Source organism: Alternaria viburni (assembly GCF_023758015.1).
Source record: "Alternaria viburni strain BMP 2772 chromosome Unknown scaffold_5, whole genome shotgun sequence".
NCBI classification, from domain to species: Eukaryota; Fungi; Ascomycota; class Dothideomycetes; order Pleosporales; family Pleosporaceae; genus Alternaria; species Alternaria viburni.
In genome coordinates this window covers 1258118-1279586 of record NW_026055774.1, presented here as the reverse complement: position 1 = coordinate 1279586, position 21469 = coordinate 1258118, and the positions used below count along the sequence as shown (strand labels likewise).

General features: G+C 53.7%; 9 protein-coding genes across 9 annotated transcripts; 6 read left to right on the top strand and 3 right to left on the bottom strand.

Annotated features, from left to right (window-relative positions):
- Positions 1-457: 457 nt before the first annotated feature.
- On the top strand, positions 458-1082 carry HTA1 (histone H2A; the record flags this gene model as incomplete). The annotated part of the gene is made up of 3 exons (XM_049352214.1): positions 458-513; positions 681-973; positions 1027-1082. 3 exons carry the CDS (start codon positions 458-460, stop codon positions 1080-1082), a joined length of 405 nt encoding a protein of 134 aa, XP_049213685.1.
- Positions 1083-2764: 1682 nt separating this feature from the next.
- On the bottom strand, positions 2765-4315 carry KGD2 (2-oxoglutarate dehydrogenase complex E2 component; the record flags this gene model as incomplete). Its single annotated transcript, XM_049352213.1, has 4 exons — positions 2765-3454; positions 3504-3934; positions 3984-4114; positions 4167-4315. The coding sequence occupies 4 exons, from the start codon at positions 4313-4315 to the stop codon at positions 2765-2767; spliced, it is 1401 nt and encodes a 466-aa protein (XP_049213684.1).
- A 300-nt stretch (positions 4316-4615) lies between these two features.
- On the top strand, positions 4616-5143 carry J4E79_003317 (uncharacterized protein; the record flags this gene model as incomplete). The annotated part of the gene is made up of 4 exons (XM_049352212.1): positions 4616-4638; positions 4696-4828; positions 4916-4994; positions 5064-5143. The coding sequence occupies 4 exons, from the start codon at positions 4616-4618 to the stop codon at positions 5141-5143; spliced, it is 315 nt and encodes a 104-aa protein (XP_049213683.1).
- A 228-nt stretch (positions 5144-5371) lies between these two features.
- On the bottom strand, positions 5372-7438 carry J4E79_003316 (uncharacterized protein; the record flags this gene model as incomplete). Its single annotated transcript, XM_049352211.1, has 2 exons — positions 5372-6736; positions 6842-7438. The coding sequence occupies 2 exons, from the start codon at positions 7436-7438 to the stop codon at positions 5372-5374; spliced, it is 1962 nt and encodes a 653-aa protein (XP_049213682.1).
- A 209-nt stretch (positions 7439-7647) lies between these two features.
- J4E79_003315 (uncharacterized protein) lies at positions 7648-8978 on the top strand (the record flags this gene model as incomplete). The annotated part of the gene is made up of 2 exons (XM_049352210.1): positions 7648-8485; positions 8533-8978. The coding sequence occupies 2 exons, from the start codon at positions 7648-7650 to the stop codon at positions 8976-8978; spliced, it is 1284 nt and encodes a 427-aa protein (XP_049213681.1).
- Positions 8979-9320: 342 nt separating this feature from the next.
- On the bottom strand, positions 9321-10951 carry J4E79_003314 (uncharacterized protein; the record flags this gene model as incomplete). The annotated part of the gene is made up of 2 exons (XM_049352209.1): positions 9321-10480; positions 10546-10951. 2 exons carry the CDS (start codon positions 10949-10951, stop codon positions 9321-9323), a joined length of 1566 nt encoding a protein of 521 aa, XP_049213680.1.
- A 1241-nt stretch (positions 10952-12192) lies between these two features.
- Positions 12193-13440, top strand: J4E79_003313 (uncharacterized protein; the record flags this gene model as incomplete). The annotated part of the gene is made up of 1 exon (XM_049352208.1): positions 12193-13440. One exon carries the CDS (start codon positions 12193-12195, stop codon positions 13438-13440), a length of 1248 nt encoding a protein of 415 aa, XP_049213679.1.
- Positions 13441-13946: 506 nt separating this feature from the next.
- J4E79_003312 (uncharacterized protein) lies at positions 13947-18727 on the top strand (the record flags this gene model as incomplete). The annotated part of the gene is made up of 2 exons (XM_049352207.1): positions 13947-17399; positions 17450-18727. The coding sequence occupies 2 exons, from the start codon at positions 13947-13949 to the stop codon at positions 18725-18727; spliced, it is 4731 nt and encodes a 1576-aa protein (XP_049213678.1).
- Positions 18728-19907: 1180 nt separating this feature from the next.
- On the top strand, positions 19908-21284 carry J4E79_003311 (uncharacterized protein; the record flags this gene model as incomplete). The annotated part of the gene is made up of 1 exon (XM_049352206.1): positions 19908-21284. The coding sequence occupies one exon, from the start codon at positions 19908-19910 to the stop codon at positions 21282-21284; it is 1377 nt and encodes a 458-aa protein (XP_049213677.1).
- Between the last annotated feature and the right edge of the window lie 185 nt (positions 21285-21469).

Genomic DNA, 21469 nt, shown 5'->3' with positions numbered 1-21469 from the left:
GGTGGGTTTGGGTTAAAAGCAGAAGCTTGGAGTGAGATGGAGTTGGTCGAGCGTCGTGGTGGGAGTTTGCGATGGATGAAGGGAAAGGTCGTCGACGGCGGGGAGTGCGCTACTTATGGGGAGCGCGCTCTCATGTTGTGATCCAGCAGCGGCTGGGAGGCCCGTGCAGCAGCTCTTGCCGGTTTGGTGGCTAAGCGAGGCCCGCCATTGATCTTGCGCAGTCTGGCGGCAGGCGCTAGGCGGCGTCGCTGCCTTTTCGCGCGCTAGCGTGGGCAGGTTGATCTCGCGCACTCACAACAGTCCAGCGCCGTCCTTATAAGACCGCCCCGCCCCCCGACAGCAGCAAGCAATCCATCGTCTCGACACTCCACGCCCACAACCAGCTCATCCCGCTCAATCTACTCAACTCTCCAACCTCTCCCACTTCCAAACCAACCCCCAAACCAACTCTCTCAAAATGACTGGAGGCAAGTCCGGAGGCAAGGCCAGCGGCTCCAAGTCCAGCGCCCAATCGTGAGTACTCCATCTCCCGCATCGCGCCTTGAGCTCCAGTTTGCCTTGCGCATTCTTCAGCATCACTTTGCATCTTTTTGACGCGTCTTTTGCTTGATTGACGCGTCTTTTCGCATGGCATTGCGCACTCCATCTCCCACATTGCATCATAGCTAACTCGTCCTTAGCCGCTCATCCAAGGCCGGTCTTGCTTTCCCCGTCGGTCGTGTCCACCGTCTTCTCCGCAAGGGCAACTACGCTCAGCGTGTCGGTGCCGGTGCCCCCGTCTACCTCGCTGCCGTCCTTGAGTACCTCGCTGCTGAGATCCTCGAGTTGGCCGGTAACGCTGCCCGCGACAACAAGAAGACCCGTATCATTCCCCGCCATCTCCAGCTCGCCATCAGGAACGACGAGGAGCTGAACAAGCTTCTCGGACACGTCACCATCGCCCAGGGTGGTGTCCTCCCCAACATTCACCAGAGTACGTTGCTCCACAGTCCACTCGCATCGCATCAGCTGCTAACATACTTTCAGACCTTCTGCCCAAGAAGACAGCCAAGCCTGGCAAGGGTCCTTCGCAGGAGCTCTAAACGCGTCCTGCATTTGAGTTTCTTCTTCACGGCGTGGTTACTTCATGGGTCTTTTTCATCTGCAATGATAATGGGAGTCGGTCTGGGTTTGGGTTCTCGGCTTTTTACGGGATTTATACCAGAGCTGTATATTAGCTGGTTGTATTGACGACCGCGAGCTCATGAGCTGAATCGAGAGCATATCACTTCATCTACCATCTTCTGCCGTGAATTCCATCTTGCTAACGTCCAGCTTTGCATACGCGCTATTTGGACTTTGCCATGCGCGCCGTGTAACCTTATCCACCAGCTAGCTACACCGCCACTTGTCGCGCTTGTTCATCTGAGTAACGCGCAGACTCCACTTCCCCTACACGTGCGATAACGTTGCGTCGCCCGTATAACACCATCGCGCATCCTCGACCATGCTGTCTTGACAAGCATTTCGCGTTCGAATAGAGACAATCGGGATTCTGGGTATTCAGCGACGAGAACAAGCGAATTGGGCAATAGGTGGCATATATGTGCATGGTAGAGATAGTCATATTTGCTGCGTTGAGCGCATCCCATGTGGTAGTCGACGGAGCTGTGTGACGTAACCCGGGGTACGATGTACTACCTACCGTGGACTACACTGCGCTCGGATAACAGTCAATTAGCACTTCTGGGTAGTTTAGCTGTATCTTTGGACGATTATGGTGCAAATATGCATACTATGCGTAGGTGACTAGTGTTCTTAGCGGTTCACCGTGAATGCACTGTGCACATGTCCACAGGTGCACCGTCTCAGATAACATGACTTGATATATCCTCCGTGTTCGAATTAATCCTCTTTTCATCTGTACTGTTGGCTATACTCGGTTTTCTAGGTCCAAGGTGTTCATTTCGCATGATGTGTGTTGGTGGATGTCTTCCTCGGGTCATGTACCCATCTGCATTGTTGACGGCGTGCTGAACGTAAAAGGCATGCTACGTATTTTATGCCATGAAATGTATGTTATACATCATGAGCAGCTCGTGGTATGATAGCTTCATGCTGGTAGCGTCGATTGGTTCTTTTCCTCGTCTGTTGTTTGTTCGAGATATGTTGGAAGGTTCACCTTGAACTTTTGGATTAAAGTACTAACAGCAACTTGTTCAAAAAATCATCACGTTCCACCACCACACTCAAAACCTTCGAAACTGCATGTATCGACTAATGGAACCCCATTTTTCATCATGGAACCAATTATGGTTTCGATTTCCAACCTTGTGGTGTACACTTCATATAACAGCCTTCACGGTGTGCGAACCACAGACGCGACCACCGCGCTTTCACGTAGTAGACGCGTATACGCGCGTTTTTGTACATGCAAATAACTTCAAAAATCCGACTAGAGGCTATAGAGACGACTGTATTTATTAAGGTCGTCACATAGACATGAACGTCGACGCGTCAAGTACCGTCTGGCCCGCGCAAAGACGCGACAACACGTCCACACACGATACCCCACAAAGAACGCTCAACCTACACCAAACCACACATGCGCACAGCCGAAGTCCAATCGAACACATTTATACAATACGAATGGTTCAATGCATGCAAAAATATCTCGTTGATCCATTCAACCACACCCCTCTCTGCCCCGCTACTAGTTCCCGCGCTTTCGCGCGAAAACCTCCCATCCTACATATACACAAAGACACGATTACAGCATCAACGCTTACAAGAGCATCTTCCTGGGGTCCTCAATGTACTCCTTGACCTTGACGAGGAAAGTGACAGCTTCCCTTCCGTCGAGCAGTCGGTGGTCGTATGTGAGCGCAAGGTACATCATCGGCCTGATCTCGACCTTTCCGTTGATAGCGACCGGCTTCTCCTTGATGGCGTGCAGACCGAGAACAGCGGTCTGGGGGAGGTTGATAATTGGGGTACCCATCAGACTGCCAAAGACACCGCCGTTGGAGATGGTGAAGGTACCACCAGCCATGTCCTCAATGGTGAGCTTGTTGTCGCGCGCCTTCTTGCCGAGGTCGGCAATGGCCTTCTCGATGCCGACCATGTCCAAGCTCTCAGCGTTTCGGACGACGGGGGTGACGAGACCCTTCTCGGTAGCGACGGCAACGGAGATGTCGACGTAGTCGCGGTAGACGATGGTGTCACCGCCGTCAGGGCCCTCAATGGAGGCGTTGACAGCGGGTACGTCGCGTGCGGCGAGAATGCAGGCGCGCGAGAAGGCGGACATGAAACCGAGCTTGACGCCCTTGTTCTTGAGAATCTCATCCTTGTAGAGCTTGCGGAACTCCATGATGGAGGACATGTCGACCTCGTTGAAGGTGGTCAGGGAGGCGGCGGTGTTTTGCGACTGCTTCAAGCGCTCAGCGATGCGGAGGCGCATGCGGTTCATCTTGACCTGCAAGGCTGTTAGTATACATAATTGAGCGTACAGGAGGATTACATACGCGGCGCTCCTCACGGCTGCCAGGTGTAGCCGGCTTGGTCTCCTCGGGCTTGGAATCCTTCTTGGGAGGTGCAGGCTTGGATTCTTGCTTGGGCGGCTGGGGCTTCTCTTCCTGCTTGGGAGGCTCTGGTTTCGACTCCTCCTTTGGCGCTTCTGGCTGAGACTGCTCTTGCTGGCCCTCGGGTTGCGACGAAGTCTCCTGGTCCTTGGACGCAGGCTCCTTGGGCTGCTCACTGGCCTCCTCCTTCTTTCCGCCAGCGGGGGCACCGCCGGCCTCAAGCTTTACGATGTCCTGTCCGACGGTGACGGTGTCCTCCTCGTTGACGAGGAATTCCTTGATAGTACCAGCCTCGGGCGCATTGACGGCGACGTCGATCTTGTCGGTCTCGATAGTCGCGATTTCTTCATCCTGCTCAACGTAGTCGCCAACCTCTGCATATTGTTAGCTACTGGCATAACCAATTGGACATGGTGAACGCACGTTTTGACCACTGCTTCAGGGTTCCCTCTGTGATCGACTCAGCCATCTCGGGCACCTTGACGATGGTGTCGGCATAGCTTCTTGTCTGCTCGAGGGTCCATAGGCGTTGTGAAGAGAGCTGTCCAGGCCGTCTGTAAACAGTTAGTGTTGGGCATTTTTATTAGATGTAGACATTTGCAGTACCTTGAAGCTTGGGCGAGGAGACCAGAGGAGTTCGCCTTGGAGATGGCGGAATAGCTGCGCGCGGCTGGGATGGCTCGTGGGCTTGCGCGCAAAGCTCGCACAGAGCGCATAGCCGCTGGTAGACGGCGGAGACACTGCTGGCTGGACATGATGGGCGGCCAGGCGAAGACTGGGAAAAAGGAAATTAAGATGCGAGTGAGAGCGATGGGCGACTTCGAGCGAACGAAGGTTTGTGTCTGAATCCCCTTGCGGCAGTTGTATGGTACTGAAGCAGACACGGCACCACACTTCTGACGTCTCGGAAGCCACCCTCCGTCACAGGCACAAATGCCAAGCCCGCAACCTCACGCTGCCCTCACCAAGCCGTCTGCGACAACACCGAGGCATTGCGGCCACGACCCACGTTTCTCCCTTCCGCAACAACTCCCACTGGAAGGGCCATCGCCGTCATGAGCTCTAAGATACACGTCCTGTACGCCAAACCCCCGCAGGCGTCGCCCTTTACGCGCAGAAACTAACCCGGCCGCAGACGCCTCTACAGGCGGTCCCTCAAGCTCGCCCTCGACTGGAGCGTCCACCGATACCTCTGGCGCGGACAGGCCCTGTACATCCGCGAACTCTTCGAGGCCAAGCGCAATGTTACCGAGCCGCGACAGATGAGGGTGCGTCTCCCTGTTCCACCACCGCGATTACATCGAACTCCACATATATTACGGCTGCACAGAGGACTCTGCTGATGAGTCGCATAGGAACTGATCAAGGAGACGGAAAACCTGCTCGAGAAGTGGAAGCACCCAGACCCTTACCGCCCACCCACGGCTCCTGGAGGTTCGTTGCTAATGCCCGGATACATTTCCGCACCGGCCGCGGATATGAATGTACTGACGGGTGTTGTAGGATCAAAGTACGAGCGCAACCTGCCTTGCCCAATCATCGATCGTGAGTTCACCATCAAACATTTCCACTCCATCTGCTGACGGCACACAGCTCCACCGAAGATGATTTTGTAGTCGGGGACATTGGAACAAGCATGGTATCACGTGTACATATTACAGCTAAAGTGCGACTCAACAGTAGTTCGCAACAAGAAGCCAAAACCTCCATTTTGTTTGTTCAATGAGAGGCTGCTGTGAAGGTCTCGAAGCACCAACCCCATGATTGCATTCCGTCTTGGAGCGCTAATGAACAATATCTCCAGCGTGAGGTCACGTCTGGAACTTCCTCACCCTCCGTACAGTGCTGAGGTATCCCATACCATCTACAAGGTCATCCTTCTCGACCCAAACGGGTAGATTACCAACACCTGTCGTCGATTTCCTCGCTTCTTCCTGCGCATATGCGTCCTCCAAGTAGGCCCATTCTGGCACGTCGCAGCATCCGCCTACAAAGATAGTCCTCTCGGGTGACAAGTTGTATAGCAGCGACTCGTGTGTCTTTGGTACCAGCACTTCTACAATCTTCTTCTCCGGATTGAAGCCCCGAATCATCGCCGTGCAGATTAGTCTCGTCGTTCGAGGATCCAGCGGCTCCACCATTCCTGTGCGCGCGGACTCGGGGAGATATGGAATACCAAATTTCTGGGTCCGTGGAAGCGAGCCTGGAACTGCAGCAGATGTGGATTGGATAATGTGTACGATAGATCCGTTCAGTGCATGCAGCATTGAAGATGGCTCGACTGGCTCAGAGTACATTGCGAAAGCCACTAGATCCTGTGCTCGTTCGGGCGTTTCTTCGTAGCAGAATTCCCATGGTACTAGACTTGAAAGCGCCTCCGGCGTCCAGCTGAGTACTTGGGCCTGGCTTGAGCTTGTACTGCTCGATTTGAGATGGAAGTAGGATTGCATCTGCATAGCTCTTAACTCATTATCCGACCTTACAGGTATCGTCTGGGCCTGTTGCGCGGTGATCTCATGGAATGTGCCGTGAAATTGCGACGTTGATGTCTGAAGCAAATGCAGCTTTGCCGCAGTTTCGGTGTCGATGGCCCGCGTATCCCCGAGATGTACGACATTGTGTGGTTTGATTCTGGCCAGCAGCTTTGTTAGGAGGTCGAAATGTGAAGAGTAGAGGAAGTCGGGTATGTCGACAACTAGTGGGAGAAAGGAATCCCGCGAGGAAAGGTTTCTGTATGCCAGGAAGAGATCCTCAACGCAAGACTGATAGTAGTCTGCGTAGTTGGCGAAATTCGCCGGAATTGGATGTGCGCGGATAAGCTCATTCCTCATCGCTTCTTTTGGTCCTGGTACAATAGAGGGGTGTGTGAAACTTGGGCCCAGGTTCAGATCTCTCACTATGGCAAGAGAGACTTGACCTGCGGGGACATGCTCTTGTTTTTGCGGGTCGAGATCCATCCAGCATACAGCTGGTACAGAGGGAGCGGTCTTGCCTAGACCTGTAAGGGAGCGATTTACGAGCCGCCGAGCGAATGTTGATTTGCCTGAGCTAGGTGATCCAGTCACTACGGTGATAGATGGGTTGCTAGCACAGTCCTCGATTGCGCGGAGCCAGTCTTCGGGTGTCACTTCAGGACGTAATGGCCGAGAAAGTGTATCCGCGTCTGAGTTGGTTACCTAACAGAGAAGTTAGATGGCCGTTATGTGTCGAGATCTCAACCTTTCTCACGCATGTACCGTCGCGATCAATGCTGGATAGGTGTATAAGGATGTGGCACTTACAACTCGGAACGAACGATCGGTTGAATCGCTCCAGATACCGTCAAAGAGTGGACTGACGTTTGCGAGCGGGGCAGAAATCTTGCAAGTCTTGAACCTGATGTGATTCGTACCATCTAGTCCGCGAATCTTAGACATGGGGTGCGTGGCCGGCACGCACGCTCGATGAACCTGGTTTTTCTGCCCATCACGACTGACTGTTCCAATGTTGGCACCATTGATGTTGACGGCGCCTCGTAGAACTGTCAAATCAAAAGTACCTATCAGTGTTATAGTCGCGTGTTTGTTCAGGTTGATGGTAATTTCGGTGTCGGTATCTGAGAGGATGTTTTGGGGTTCGTTGCGCCAGTTGCAGAGCTTGACATTCCGATGTACGGGCGCATGGGTCTCCTCTTCATCTGAACCTTCGTGCTCGGATTTTGCAGCATCAAGCAACGGGCTCGTTGGCACAGGAATCTGCTCCAGCGCAACTTGAGGTGTATTCACAACTTGGGCGGCAGCTTCCGCCTTTAGTCGAGCAGCCGCAATCGCAGTGAGTGGCTTTCCGCTGGGAGTACAAACAGCAGCCGTATGTTCCCCTCTCTTCCGTTTCCCTGACATACTGACTTTGGATGTTGACATTGGTGTTCTGCATGCGCCCATCATTTCAAAGATCAAACCAATGATTTTTGGCGCGCCAAGTCCTAATCGGGACTAGTCGCGATGCGGCTCTTCTCCGCCCAGTGCCCGAGCGCGACAGTTCGCGGCGCAAAAAAGTTCCTTACGAACCTCGACTTTCTGGTCGCAAAGAGCATGGCTCCACCCACACTATGAGTGCCATACAGAAAACCAAGGTGCCGCTCCCGGGCTCCAAGCCCAAGTCAAAACCTCAGAACACCCCGTCGAAAGCGCAATTAAGCCAGGAATTTGTCGACAGCGACGATGATTCTCCCAGTGAGACCGCCGCGCAGTCCAAGAAGCCCGAGAAGCCGAAAGCCACCATTGGCATTCACGTGAACGGCGTACCCAAAGCGAAGCCCAAGCCTAGCAAGAAAGACGTACCTGCCCCCAAATCAGCCTCGAAGTCGAAGGTTACGCCTAAGAAGCCTGCGCCCAAGCAAATCGCGACACAGGAGGACGCCGAAGAATTGTCAAGCTCAGAGATAAGCGGCGACGACGCGCCGACTAGGGACATACAGACGAAGCTCCCAGGTAACACGCAGAGCAAGAAAGCTTCGAGCGACAGCGACGACACCAGCAGCGGAGACAGCTCTAGCGACGACTCGGACACCGGCAACGCCCCGCAACCGACCCGCAAGTCGACTCAAACACAGCCGGCACCGCCAGTGCAACCACAATCGCATGCCGTTGATTTCCGACCGACCCAGGCTTACGCACCCCCCAAGGGATTTGCTCCAGTCCCAGTCAACGACAGGACTATCTCCAAGTCGACGGGCTTGTTCGATAATCTAGAAGGAAAGCAGATATGGCATATCACTGCTCCCGCAGGTGTCTCGCTGAAGGACTTGAGCGAGCTCGCCATGGACAAAGCTATGAAAGGGGATGCCGTACTGAGCTACAAGGGTACAGACTACGGTTTCTCTCAGACGGAGAGTGATGAGGGCACCCGGGAGGTTCTATTACCACGGAACAATGGCATGAAACCAGGTTCGTTGATCAACTACTGCTTCTACCGACTATACTGACCTGCCTAGCCCCTACGCGGATATCTCAGACTTTACGCCTACGATCGGTTGTACGACTTCCCCACCTTACCACAAAGCAAGCAGACCAAAACACGGGCTCAGAAGCGGCCGCCTCCATAACGCGATCGACCATTCGTGCACCACGACCACAAGTCACAGGACTGAAGATGCGCTTCCTTCCCACCGGCTTCAGCGGTAACGACGCTGGGACTATCGGTGATTCCGACGACGAGACTGAGGTACCGCAAGCGATTGCTGGGCTTGCGATGCCGAACGGACTTAATTTACCCTCCAAAAAGCCGAAGAGGAAACACGCTGATGTCAATGGTGTTGATGCACCTGAAGTGCCGGCGAAGAAGACCAAAAAGCAACGGGATCCTGAGGAGATCAAGAGGAAAGAGGAAAAGAAAGCAAGGAAAGAGAAGAAGCGTGCAAAGGAAGCGGCTGCGGCCTGAGAAAGGCGCACAACCGCTTGAATTAGCACGGCATTTGCTTACACAGCGTTCTTATACCAAAAAGCATACTCGGTCAGTGCGATCGATATCTTGGCTACCTCTAGGAACCGGTCTACATACTACTGAGCGTACATATGAAGCAGATTATATTTGACGAGAAGCCGTCACAATGAGGATTGTCATTAGCGTTTAGCACGAGTTCATCATAGCATCAGTACCGTCCGGCATGGGGAGGATAGTACTCAATCAGTCAATAAGAGCACGGGTCCATGCCCAAATCAACACTGTCGCTGTCGTTGTCTCGAACTATTTGGCTTGTGGAATTGTTGCTACGTCTAATATCTAGGCAACAGCCTCAACGAACTTAGCAAAATCCAGTGTGCCCAGCCCAGTCGCCGCATCCCATCCCACAGCCGTCTCCCACCCAGGCTCCGCAGTGCGGTTAACAATACAACTACCCGACTGACCCTCGGTCACATCCACAAACACATGCCGCAGCTCATCCGAGTAAAGCAAGGGGTTCAAGAAGCCCAGCGCCGGCTTCCCAGCCCGCATCCTCTTGTCATTTGCAAGCGCAATCATGGCCGCAATCACAGGCGTACTAGCACTCGTCCCTTTCTGCTTGATACCACTCTCATCCATCACGAACCGCGTTCCGATAGCTGAGAGATCGGGTATACCACGTCCACCAGGCGCATACCATCCGTTATGCGACCCGTTCAGTTGCGCGATGTACTTCTTCGCGTCCGCATCCTGCCACGCAGGGCGGTCAAAGTAATCGCTGAACCCGCCTGCACTGAACCACTCTGCGCTAAGCGGGGAGTAGGCAGCCGTTGCGCCGACACTCGTGACGTACGGACAGTCGACGGGGAATGTAGGGCGGAACCTGTTGTTCTTACACTCTGAAGATCCCGTGCCGGCGGAGCCGCCGTCGCCGCTGGCTACGAGGACGGATGTACCCCTCGCTCCGAGCTGCATGAAGAGGTTGCATGCGCGCTTGGCATATGCGCGTGGGATCCATGCTTCGTCGTCGGTGTAGGAGATCGAGAGCACAATAGGTAGCTCTTCACGTTCGAGCAGTGCTTCCAGGAACTCGATCCATGGCTCGTTGGGGCTGGTGTCGAGGGGCACTTCGGTACCGTTCTCGTCGAGATACGGGCCTCTGCCGCCCGTGGAGAAGTAGGTTACGTTCATGGGCTGTACGAAGGGCATGCTGTATTGGATGTCGAGTTGGGCTTCCCCGCCATAGCCGAGCTTGGTGTCGTTGCCGTTCTGGATCGAGGCGACGGTGAAGTTGTAGAGAGGGTTGTAGCCGGTGGTGTTGCGGTAGGGGCTGAAGGTTTCCAGGAAGGAGTGTAGAAGGGGCTCGTTAGGGTATTCTTCCAGGAAGCCGGCGATGCCCAAAGTCACGGGGGAGTCGGAGTCGGGGATCTGATAGTTGATGTTGTACATGGACATGATGCAGTCGGGTGTTGTGTCTCCGCCAGGGCAGGTTTGGGATGCTAGGAGGAATGGTCAGCTGGGTTTGCCCGGTTTGTTGGGTGAGGGTAGCGCAGTTGTTACATACATGAATCCTGTCTTTTCTCGGTGTGTGATTCTAATGATGGCAGTGCTCTCTTGGAAGGCTTGCGGATGAATTGGGTGACGGGGTAGACAAAGTCAACGTAGTCTGCTACCGCACTGGGGAGGCTGTACTTTGTCGCGCGTAGAACAGGACTATCATCGTTGTATTGGTAGCGACCAAAATCAGCGTCGATGAGTTGGCTCGCTGTGTCAACGGTAGTGTTGATTCGTAGCCACGACCCTTCAACTGAGAATGGTACTCTATTGGCATTGAGCCACGAACGCACAGCGACAAGACCGTCTTGGTCTGGCTGCTGAAAGTTGCTTATTTCATCCTGAGATAAATGTGCCCCATACTTTGTATGCGATGGATCGCTTAGTTTTTGGAGATGTGCTTCCAGCTCCGACATGCGAGGCTGCTTTAGAGCGACTGACAGCGTTAGCGGTAGAGAACCATCGGCTTCACCGACAGACTTCCAGCCGTCTGGAAGCTCTACAACACTCTCATGTGCAGCATTGTCTTTTGCCGCCGACCGAGCAAAGGCGCCCAGAAAGGTCGCGCTCGAGACAAGAGTTGAGCCCAATCTCATGATGCAGCTGACGATGGATTGAATGAAAGAGAAAGAGTTGATGTTTCGGGTATATACGAGAGCAATTCAGAAGAGCATCGCAGACTTATGAGCGCGCGAGACGAGATGAAATTTGCGAAGACAGCATGATGCAATGAATCATGGCGAACGTTGACCCTCGACCGTCAACACCTCCAATTCGGTGCTATCTGAGGACCTTCCTAGTGTGACGTATCGCAATTTTCTACCATCCCAGCAAGGATAATGTTAAGCATTGACAACAAGCATCGCGAATGACCAAGAGCGGGCAATATTGCTGCGACATGGGTGCGGATAATACTCGTATTTCGAGGTTGCGAGCACCCGGTCAGTCTCGCTGGTATTGCGGGTGCCAGATGGGATGCAGAGGTATTTGCCTAACTCCGGTCGTATTTTTAGACAGTTAGAGCTACAAACGCGATAGAATGTATACTGACGAGGTCCAAGGTGCGGATAAAACAATGTAGAAGGTTAGAGGAAGGTTGGCAGTGTACCTGCCCAAGTGTAGCGTACTTCGTACCTAGGTAGAGCGAACGCGAATGTGGGTCGCTGTTTGACACCAGCAAATTCCCGTACCTGCACGCCGGGGTAGCTGCCGCGACTCCACTGGACGAGTAAACTACCTAGGTAACATCGCGCATGTTCCAATATTAGCACTCTTGCATCAGCTTTGCTGTCGTTCACGACCTTCTTTGTGCTTCTGCGCTTGGACAAGAGGGCAGGATGGCCCTTGTAGCATCGTATCCAAGTCATGCGAATCGCTGACAGCAAGCAGCGCGGACCGAAAACTGTCGGTGCGCCCCTTTCCTGGATCTCACCGCAAGGCAATCCACTCCGCTCCCTGTATGGGACATTCGAAGGCATGAAGCGATAAGATTTTTTTGCGGCTAGCCGTCGTATTTGGCGGGATCAATCGGCATGAAGCGACGGATACGGCCAAATTAGTCTGGCATCAAGCTTGACTTAAGACCTCTTCGCTATCTCTAAAGTCAGATCAATCGTCACCGACCTCACCGACGCTCTTCTTCTCTCTGCTCGTCAAGATGGTTCGATACGCCCTCACAGTCTCCGCGCTCGCCAGCAGTGTCCTGGGTGCTGTGCCTACGGTCAACATACCACTGAACTTCGCGCACGGCGGCGCCCAGAAGATCTCAACGGAGCTCGTCGATCCCTCGACCAACCACACCATCGAAATCGTCGTCGACCAAGGTTCCGAGAACTTCTGGGTGTTCGGCCCCGACAGCATCAGGAACTGGGGATGCACTCGTCTCGGCTGTGCAGGCCCTTGCAACGAGACGGTGCAGCCTTTTTACGACTACCCAAACAGCCCGTCGGCGTCTAAACCAGTACCCTTCCGATCCTCCTACTCGTATGGAGGAAACAGCAAGTTTATCACTGGAGATGTGGCGGTGAACGATACCTTCCAATTCGTTTCCGATGCGGGCCTTTCGTCGACCGTGGACACGGAAGTCGCGATTTCAAGCTACATGACATCGCGCCTCGGCGACAGCAGCGGAAAGTGTACTCCGACGTCTTCGTTTGACGACGGCATCTTGGGTATCTCCCCATACTACCGCAAGCCGACCTGGAACACGACGGGCCCGCACGTGCGCCAAAACCTACTCGAGGCTGGCGCCATCTCCGCGCCCGTACAGAGTCTGTGGTTCGACGAGGCGCCTGAAGGAATCGAAGATACGTTCACCGGCCACGTCGTCTTCGGCGGCGTCGACCACTCCAAATACACGGGCGACCTCGTCAAAGTCCCTATGGTTGAGGCTCCGTTCGGTGGTGTGACACTTGGCTACTACGTCAATCCGCCTGTCGTCTCAGTCAATGGAACAGCGTTCAATAACTCGGACATCATCTCTCCCACCTGCCTCGTCGACTCCGGCACCACACTCGATTACCTACCCGTCAGCTACAGTCAAAATGACCAGTTCGCTGCTGCCGCTGGTCTCGTTGTGGACGAGTATGGTGTCATTGGCTGGAACGGTACATGCGAATCTATCCCCAAGGACACTACTATTGACCTAGAGTTCACTGGTGTCGAGGGCAAGAAGGTCACCGTCAAGATTCCGCTGCGCACTTATGCTCGCTCGGGTGTCAACCCATCTACAGGTATCTGCTCGCTTGCGTTCTCCACTGGTGATTGCCTGTTTGGTGCGCCGTTTGCTACTGCCGCCTTCTTTGCTGCTGATGATGCGGCGGAGATGGTGGCGTTTGCGCAGGGTGGTGTGTCGAAGAAGGGAAGTAAGCCCGATCCCAACTCTATCACTTTGGATCTTGCTTAGCGGGAGTGTCGTATATGAAGTTCGATTCTAGTATATATGAAATTAGCAATGTTAATTTAGGCCTGAATGATCATGGATGATAATTGTCCTTCGCGGTGTCGTGTGTTCTTGAGCCTCGTTATCCCTTAGTCTCGGATGAGACAGCACTCTGAATTTTCTCCTACCAGGTGTTAGTAGTGTCACTTGAGTTTTGATGCTTTACGTGTTTATCACATGCATCAGACGGGTGAAGTTGTAAAGGTATCGTCACTTCAGGCCGGCAGGGGATCCGGTTGGCCCTAAGAACCTGGGCAGGGACCGGCCGCACGGTAGCCCAAGCTGACGAAATCGTACTAGCGCAAACAACGCGCGCTCTGTTGTCACTCAGGCGAGGGCAGGGAATCACCGCAATTGTCGTCAACTTTCACGACACTGCAGCCTCGGCCGTCGCACTATGCTGGTGAGCAGGCCTCGGAAAAACACCATTGCACGCGACTTCCACGCTTATTGCGCGCGCACCTACCCCCATGGCTACCGCAGACAACGCTCCTGCCCGGAGTGCTGAGGCCTCGCAAACAGACGAAGCCGACTCCACACCCTCCACCCCCACGCTGGCACCCGCACACGAAAACCACATGGCGCACGATATATCGGACGCCGACGACGTCAGGGCTTTCGACCAGCCCGACTCGGACCTGCCGCCGCTACCGACCGAAGAAGACGACAGCATCATACACCATGTCATCGAGGAAGAAGACGCGCACCATGGCGAAAGCGTCTTCGAGGATCGCGAAATGCAGCGCCAATTGATGGACATTGAATCGAGCTTCATTCCCGAGGCGCCTGTCCACGTCGAAGCACCTCAAGGGCAGTCTGGCGTAGACGATACCTACCTGTTTGGGGGCTCGCCAGGAAATTCTCAGCAATCGGCTCGACCCATGGACGACGATGCGGATATGCAAAGAGTCATGGACAATCTGGAGGAGCTGACAAAGCCAAAGAAGAAGCCCAAGAAGCTCGAAGTGCGTAGTGGGAACACACCGACCAAGTCGCAAGCCAGGAACAGCCACCACAGCAACTCCTCCTCCTTTTCCGAGGCCCCGACGCCTGCCGACGCTTACAAGACGCCTGCCGCTAGACGTCTGGACTTCGGAGAAGATGACTCAATGGATGCGAGCACCGCAACATCAGAGGTCGCACCTTCCTCGCCCGCTGCAGAAGCCGCGCATCGAAGCCAATCACGCGCCTCGGCAGGCAGGTCTACAGAACAAGCAGCTGGAGGAGAAGGCGCGCATCAAGCGAACCAAGCAGCTGCAGCTGCTCAGCTAAAAGAGGTGGACGTGCGACGGCCGACATCCAGTGCCTCGACAGTGAAAGCTCCCGATTTCTCACAGATTGAAGAAGGATCTTCTCTTACGAATGAGAACGACTCTAGCGTGGATAGTTCAGCTATGCCTCCACCACTGGTTCCCGCGAGTGCGCAGAAGATCAGCAAGCGACCCAGCTACCTACAGCACCGAGGTTCGAGCCAGCGGTCGTCCGTATCGTCCTTCACCAACCGTTCCGACGCGTCTGGAGATGGCGGAAGCAGTGCAAGTCTCGGCGCAGACTATGCTTTGCAGACTGGTGGTGCTATTCCTCGTTCGAGCGGACCACGGGGGATGAGCCTAGGACTCTCAAGACTGCCAAGCTTGGGTAGTATCGCCTCGTCTATGTCAGGATACAGCGATACCAACCCCTGGGAGAAGGGCCGGAGTATTAGCACGAACTCACTGTCCGCTTTCCTTCAGCCGGACAATAGTCTAGGTCGTCTGGACGAGGAGGTGCCTAACAGTGCGACTCCACCAGAAACACCACGCGCTCCCAGTGTGCAGCCCGCCCCTACCGACACCGTCATTGCTAGACACATCCAGGACATACAAGTACCAGACTCTATTGCGCGCGACTTCCGGGCTAAGCACTCGCGATCGCCAGACAAACGACACATGGCTACTCCCTTCACTCGCAGTAAACACAATCTCACACTAAAGGAGCAGAACAGCAAAATCGACAAACTCAGCAAAGAGAACTTTGATCTTAAGCTCAAGATCCATTTCCTCGACCAAGCGCTGCAGAACCGGTCCGATGAGGGAGTCAAGGAGATGATCTCAAAGAACGTACAGTTGCAAACTGATCTTGCGACGGAGAAGAAGGAAAGCCAGTCGATGCGCAAGAAGATTCGTGATCTGGAGCGAAGGCTCAAGGCTCAGGAAGAGGGACACGCTACCGCTAGAGATGTTGGCAGTGGCTCAGAAGACGGACGAAGTGTTCAGTCATCTAGGCAAGCCGAACTGGAGGAAGAGATCGAGTTCTTGCGGGAGCGCCTAGAGTCTACGGAGATTACAGTGGACCAGTGGCAACAGGAGGCTCTCCAGAAGGAAGCTGATAATCGACGCATGGCTGATTACATCAAGACCATGCGAGAGAAGAGCTCTGGTGAAGACTCTGCTGGTGTTGACGAGGCTATCAACATGTGGAAAGAAGACTTCGAAGAGGAGCGTGCGAGGCGCGAGCAGGTGGAAACCCGTTGTCAGCAAGCAGAGAACGAGACAGAGAGGCTTCGAGAGGAGCTTGAGCGTCTGAAAGATCAAAACCAGCAGATGCAACAGATGCAGCACTCGACAACGAACCATCACATGAACAAGGTCTTTAACAACTCACGGCGCATGCACCAATCCTTTGCTGCCCGTTCGAACTCTGGATCTGATGGGAATGAGAATACTGCGCCAGTCTCGCTCGGCGGCACAAGTAGTACTTTAGTGGAGCATCTGCAAAGCGACAACGAGAAGCTGCAACGAGATCTCCACGCACAAGCTTCCATGCTCACTTCAAGGAACCGAGAGAATCTTCGACTGAGGGAGGAGAACGAAGGCTTGAAACTCACAATTCGCAGAGGAGATGCTGGATCGACAGCCGGTGATAGCATTCTGGAACGATCCATCTCCCGCAACCACATGAGATCTGTTTCGAGAGCAAGCGGCGGAACACGTTTGACCCAGCAAAGCGATCCCGATCGAGAAGACTTCGAAAGCAAGAATGCTGCATTGCGAGACGAGCTATCGCAGCTGAAGCTTTCATACAAGGAGCTTGATGACCAGCTTAATGGTCATCTCGATATGCTTGAGACCACCGAGAACAAGGTCAAGGAGCTGGAGAGGGAGATAGAAGCACAGACAGAAGACCTACAGGCACTAGCAAGCGAGCGCGACGAGGCTCTGGAGCTGCTACAAGACAAAGAGCAGGAAACTGAAGAGCTCAGACAAGAAGCCCTGGATACGGTGCAAAGGTTGGAGATTGACCTCGAGCAAAAGCAAGCGGAACGTGACCGTCTTTACAACGATCTGGAAAACACCACTGAAGACTTCCATGCTCTACAACAAGAAATGAAGAATGTCAGTGAGAGTCTTTTGCAACTCGAAGACGATCGGGATGCAAGCCTTCGCAAGATCCAGAACCTTGAATCAGAGCTTGGCGACGCCAACGAAGAGCTGAACAGGCAAGACAAGCTCCTCAGTGAGGAGAGGTCGAAGAATGAACGACTTGATGTCCAGCTTGAGTCTTGTCAGGGTGAGATCGATTTCCTGAGAGAAGAGCAAGAGGGCGACAAGATCAAGATTGGCGAGCTGGAATCGGCGCTGAACCATACTCAAGTCACATTACAAGAGGCTAGAGAGCGATCTCGGGATCTTGAAGAGCGCATGGCCGAGGAGAGGCAGCAACGCGATGCCTTGGAAACCCAGGAGAAACAAGAGGTGGAGAAGATCATCACCGAACTCAATGGTCAGTTGTCGAAGCTTAAGGAAGAGAGTAGGAAGCTACGAAAGAATCTCTCAAGCAAGGAAGTTGAGGCATCCACTTGGAAGCAACGGCATGACGAGTTGGAGCAAATGCTTCGTGAGTCACTGGGCAACCTCAACGGCACGAGGTCGAGCCTCTTCAAGGTAAAGGATGTTACCCCGATCGTCTAGAAACATACTAACTGATCGTTCAGGATATCGCAAAGCTTCAACGAGATCTTCAAGCGACTATGCAAGAGCTCGATGTCGTCAAAACCGATCTGGCGGAGAAAGACCGTTTGCTGCGCAACCGCGATGCTCTCTTGGAGAGCACTGGCATGGAGAGCCGCCGTCTTTCAGAGCTGCTCGAGCGCGAACGTCAAGGCCGCCGACAAGACCAAACAGCATTCGAAAACGCCAAGCGTGGTCATCAATCCACGACCAGGGCGATCCAGCAACACGAATCGAGGGTTCTGGAACTTGAAACCCTTCGTAGTCAGGATCGGCAGAGACTCCACAGCCTGGAGAAACAGTACAAGGAGCAGCTGCTAGAACGAAACAACCTGCTCTACGCTCTGTGGAATCGACTGTCCACTCTTTGCGGCGCAGAATGGTCCCGCAATAACGCTCTCATCAACGGAGAACTGACTTCCATGGAGCTCATCTCTAGGAACGTCCCGGGCTTCCACAAGAACATCATTCTTGCGGTCAGGACCGTGGAGGGTGTCATTGGTGCCTTCAAGCAAAGAATTCGCAACATAGAAAACAATCTGATCCGCGACTACCAAACTCTCGAGCATAGCCTGGACTCTCGCGCCAAGCGACTTGACCAGCTCGAGAAGCTTGTAATGGCCCAACGGCAATCGATCGGAAGACCTAGCACTGTCCGTGGAGGTATCGTCGACCTCAACACCGCGGAAGTCAACAAACTGCGTACTGAGAACAAGACTCTACGATCCGAGGTCCAGACCCTCCGCGCCATTACCGCCACGACGCAATCCGGTAACGATGTTATTGTCAGCCGCTCACCATCACGTGCTGCCTCGCCGACCTCCTCCAAACGTGCCAGTATGGCGCAAACACTATTGCGTGCTCACTCCGCTTCTGTCGTGGAGCATTTTTCGACTTCGAATTCGTCGACGCCGACGCCAGGCCATCCCTATCCCGCCGCTGGACCGCTTCAGCCAAGTGAACAGAAGTGGATACATCGACTTAAGGAACTCGAACGGCGTTTGAAAGCCGAGCGTGAAGCCCGACTCCTTGACCGAAGTGGTGCCCGTAAGAGATTAGAGCAGAAGGTAGAAGAGAATGCGGACCTCAGGGCTGCGCTTGAGAAGGAGAGGGACCGTCGAGACGAAGATGGCCCAGACGATGTCCAAAGGACTGCGTCTGCGAGTGGCAGTCGCATCGGTGGAAGTGGACGTGCCAGTGTGGTTGGCAGCGTGAGACACACTAATGGCACTGGCAAAGAGAGAGAAGAGGAGATGTATTAGTGCATTTCCTATGCGGTGACTTTTCCCTTCTTGTACCAACCTTTTCTTCCTTTCTTGATAGATGCTTTAGCGATTTGCGTTCGACTTTCCGCTTATCTTTTCTTACGACATAACGAGTGACGAGGTTGCTTGGTCGGCGCATGTAGGCATTATGGGTACACTTCACGGAGTAGTCGTTGCATACCATATATTAGAGGAGTGGGCGTATAGCATGTTTGTAATTGAAGGCGTTTCCTTACAACCCGTAGTACATGGTGTTGATCCAACTATTTGAGTATGCCAATCACGGCTAACATCTTACGGACAGCACCTCAATGGCAAAGGGACACTCGTGTAAAGCAGCCATTCAATGTCATGTGTGGGAGCAGATCGATCTGGACATAGGTGAGTTAAATTGATCGAACGCCTTATCGAACGCGGCTTGCCGGAAGGTCACCTTTACCCGCTACCCGCTACCTTGTAATGACTGTCAACCCTCTCGGGTTTTTAAAAGACAAATCTCGTCCTTCTCCAGTTCAAGTTCCTCCAATCTCCTCTGACGTCGCGAAGCATTGCTGGGACATGTGACAGACGCCGGCAAACAGCATACTCGCCTCCGACGACTCTCTCACCGCTCTGCTACCTAGTTGTTGAGGCATAGTGCAAGACAGCATCCATCGAAGTTTGCACGGGCGACACTTCAACTACTACACGTACGTTCTCTACTGCTCAAGCTGCCCTCTCACCTGTGCCGTTGTTGCGTACGATACATACGATACGATACGGAGATACCGTTTCTCAAGATAGAAATATGGGATCCAATACTAATCTTACTTGCGATTCCCAGACCGCTCCCGAGCGCTCGTCTTCAAGCCGAAGCCGAAGCCGAACTAGTCGCAATTGCGCAGCTTCACCTAACCCATCCACTGGTGCTCCAACACCAAAAGCAGCGAAGCCGACGCACTCACAACTTCTGCCTGCATCTGGTCTGTTTGCTGGTTTACTATTTGATCGCCAGAAGGTATACCAACATAAACCGCCTAACTCTACGATACCTTCGACAGCACAAACAGTCGCCACAGAAAAGGCCAGATCAACTGCGCGACAGAGTGAAGCTCGATCTCATTACGACTCGTCAATATCCTCTAGGACTCATGTGCATTATCTGAAAGAAGCACACCCTGGCCACTTGAAGCCCACCATGGTACCGAAGAAACCTACAGTGAGTGGAAAACGAGCACAGCCGACTAAGCAAACACCAACTAAGAACACTGGGAAGGCTACCATAGAGAAGTCAAAGAAGCGCAATACACCCGCGCGTGTGACTCCGCGAGCAGCGAAACGTCAGAAGACCGAGGCAAACAGCAAGAGAAAGCTCGACGACAAGGGCAGCATGGGCAACACCATGTCAACTATGTGGTCGACGACGGCTGGCAAGGAAGTCGACCTCATCACTTTATCCGACAGTGAAGACGATGGATATCAGCACGTGCGACAACGAAGAATTACCCGTAAAGAGGAAGTGACCGCGGAATTGCATGGATCGAAAGTCGAAATTGACGAGGACGCCAAGCCCAGTATCTCTGATTCCGTGGTGACTCCAGAACCCATTCACCTCGAATCAAGGCCAAGACTTTCGATTTTCGACCGACTTCCTGGATGGGACTTCGGCGGCATCTCTCCTCCCACAAGCCCGGCCAACCTCTACAGTGCACCTCCACGTCTACAGCACGATCCTCAAGACAACATGGCGGATTCGGAGGAGAAGCATGCTAACGAGCAAGAACAGTCGCGTCCTGAAGTCGACGCCGTCAAGGCCGAACTCGCCAAACAGAAGGTACTCCACGAGAAGGCACAGAGCGATCGTGATTTGGCCCAGCTCCACTCCAACAACGCGACTGATCAACAACTCCAAACCCTTCACCGCGATCTCGAGACCGAACGAGAGAACCTGCTAAAGGCGAACCTGGACAGGGACAGGCTGGGCGTCAAACTCGACAACGTCACCGCAAGGAAAGACCAGCTAATCGGAGAGCTTCAGAGCGAGAAACAACTGAGGAAGGATGAGAAGGCCGAACATGAGCGCATACTCGAAGACGTCATGAACACCCAGTCAAACTTAGGTTCCGCTAACAACTACCTGGTCGAAGAAAACGAACGCCTTCAAGCAGAGAACGAGAGCCTCCGAGCCTCCGCCGCGCGCAAGTTCACGTTCACGTCTTCGCAGGTACCCCAGGCGCCGGCATACCCCTCGATCTTCACCCCGGAGTCCTCCCAAGCCTCTCAAGCCGTCTATCTCCCTTCTCCAGCCCCGTCCTCAGTCAACACGCCCGGAGAACTCACCGACCAGCAGAAAGCGGAGAACCTCAGGAAGAATTACCTCAACCTCAACGAGCGCAACAGCCGTCTCAAGTCTGCCGCTGAGAAACTCACCAACACTACCAAGGGCATGGATCTGACTAGCTTTGGAGAGTTCGGCGTGTATCTCAGGCAGATGAAGATCGTGATGGACAACGATGCCAAGAAGGGCAAAGAGAAGAAGGAAGTTGCCAAGAAGGATGAGGATGATACCAAATAAGACGGCTCACCAGCCTATGGATAGCATGGCCGCCGAAGCTGGAGCGTGTGCGATGAAGGAGCGTTTCTTCTTCGATATATCGTTCTGACGACGGGTCGGAAGCTAGGGTCTGGGTATTACGGACATTGAGTTTGTGCTGCGCAGCGATGAGCGCCTTTTCTGGGATAGGAAAAGTCAACTGCTTA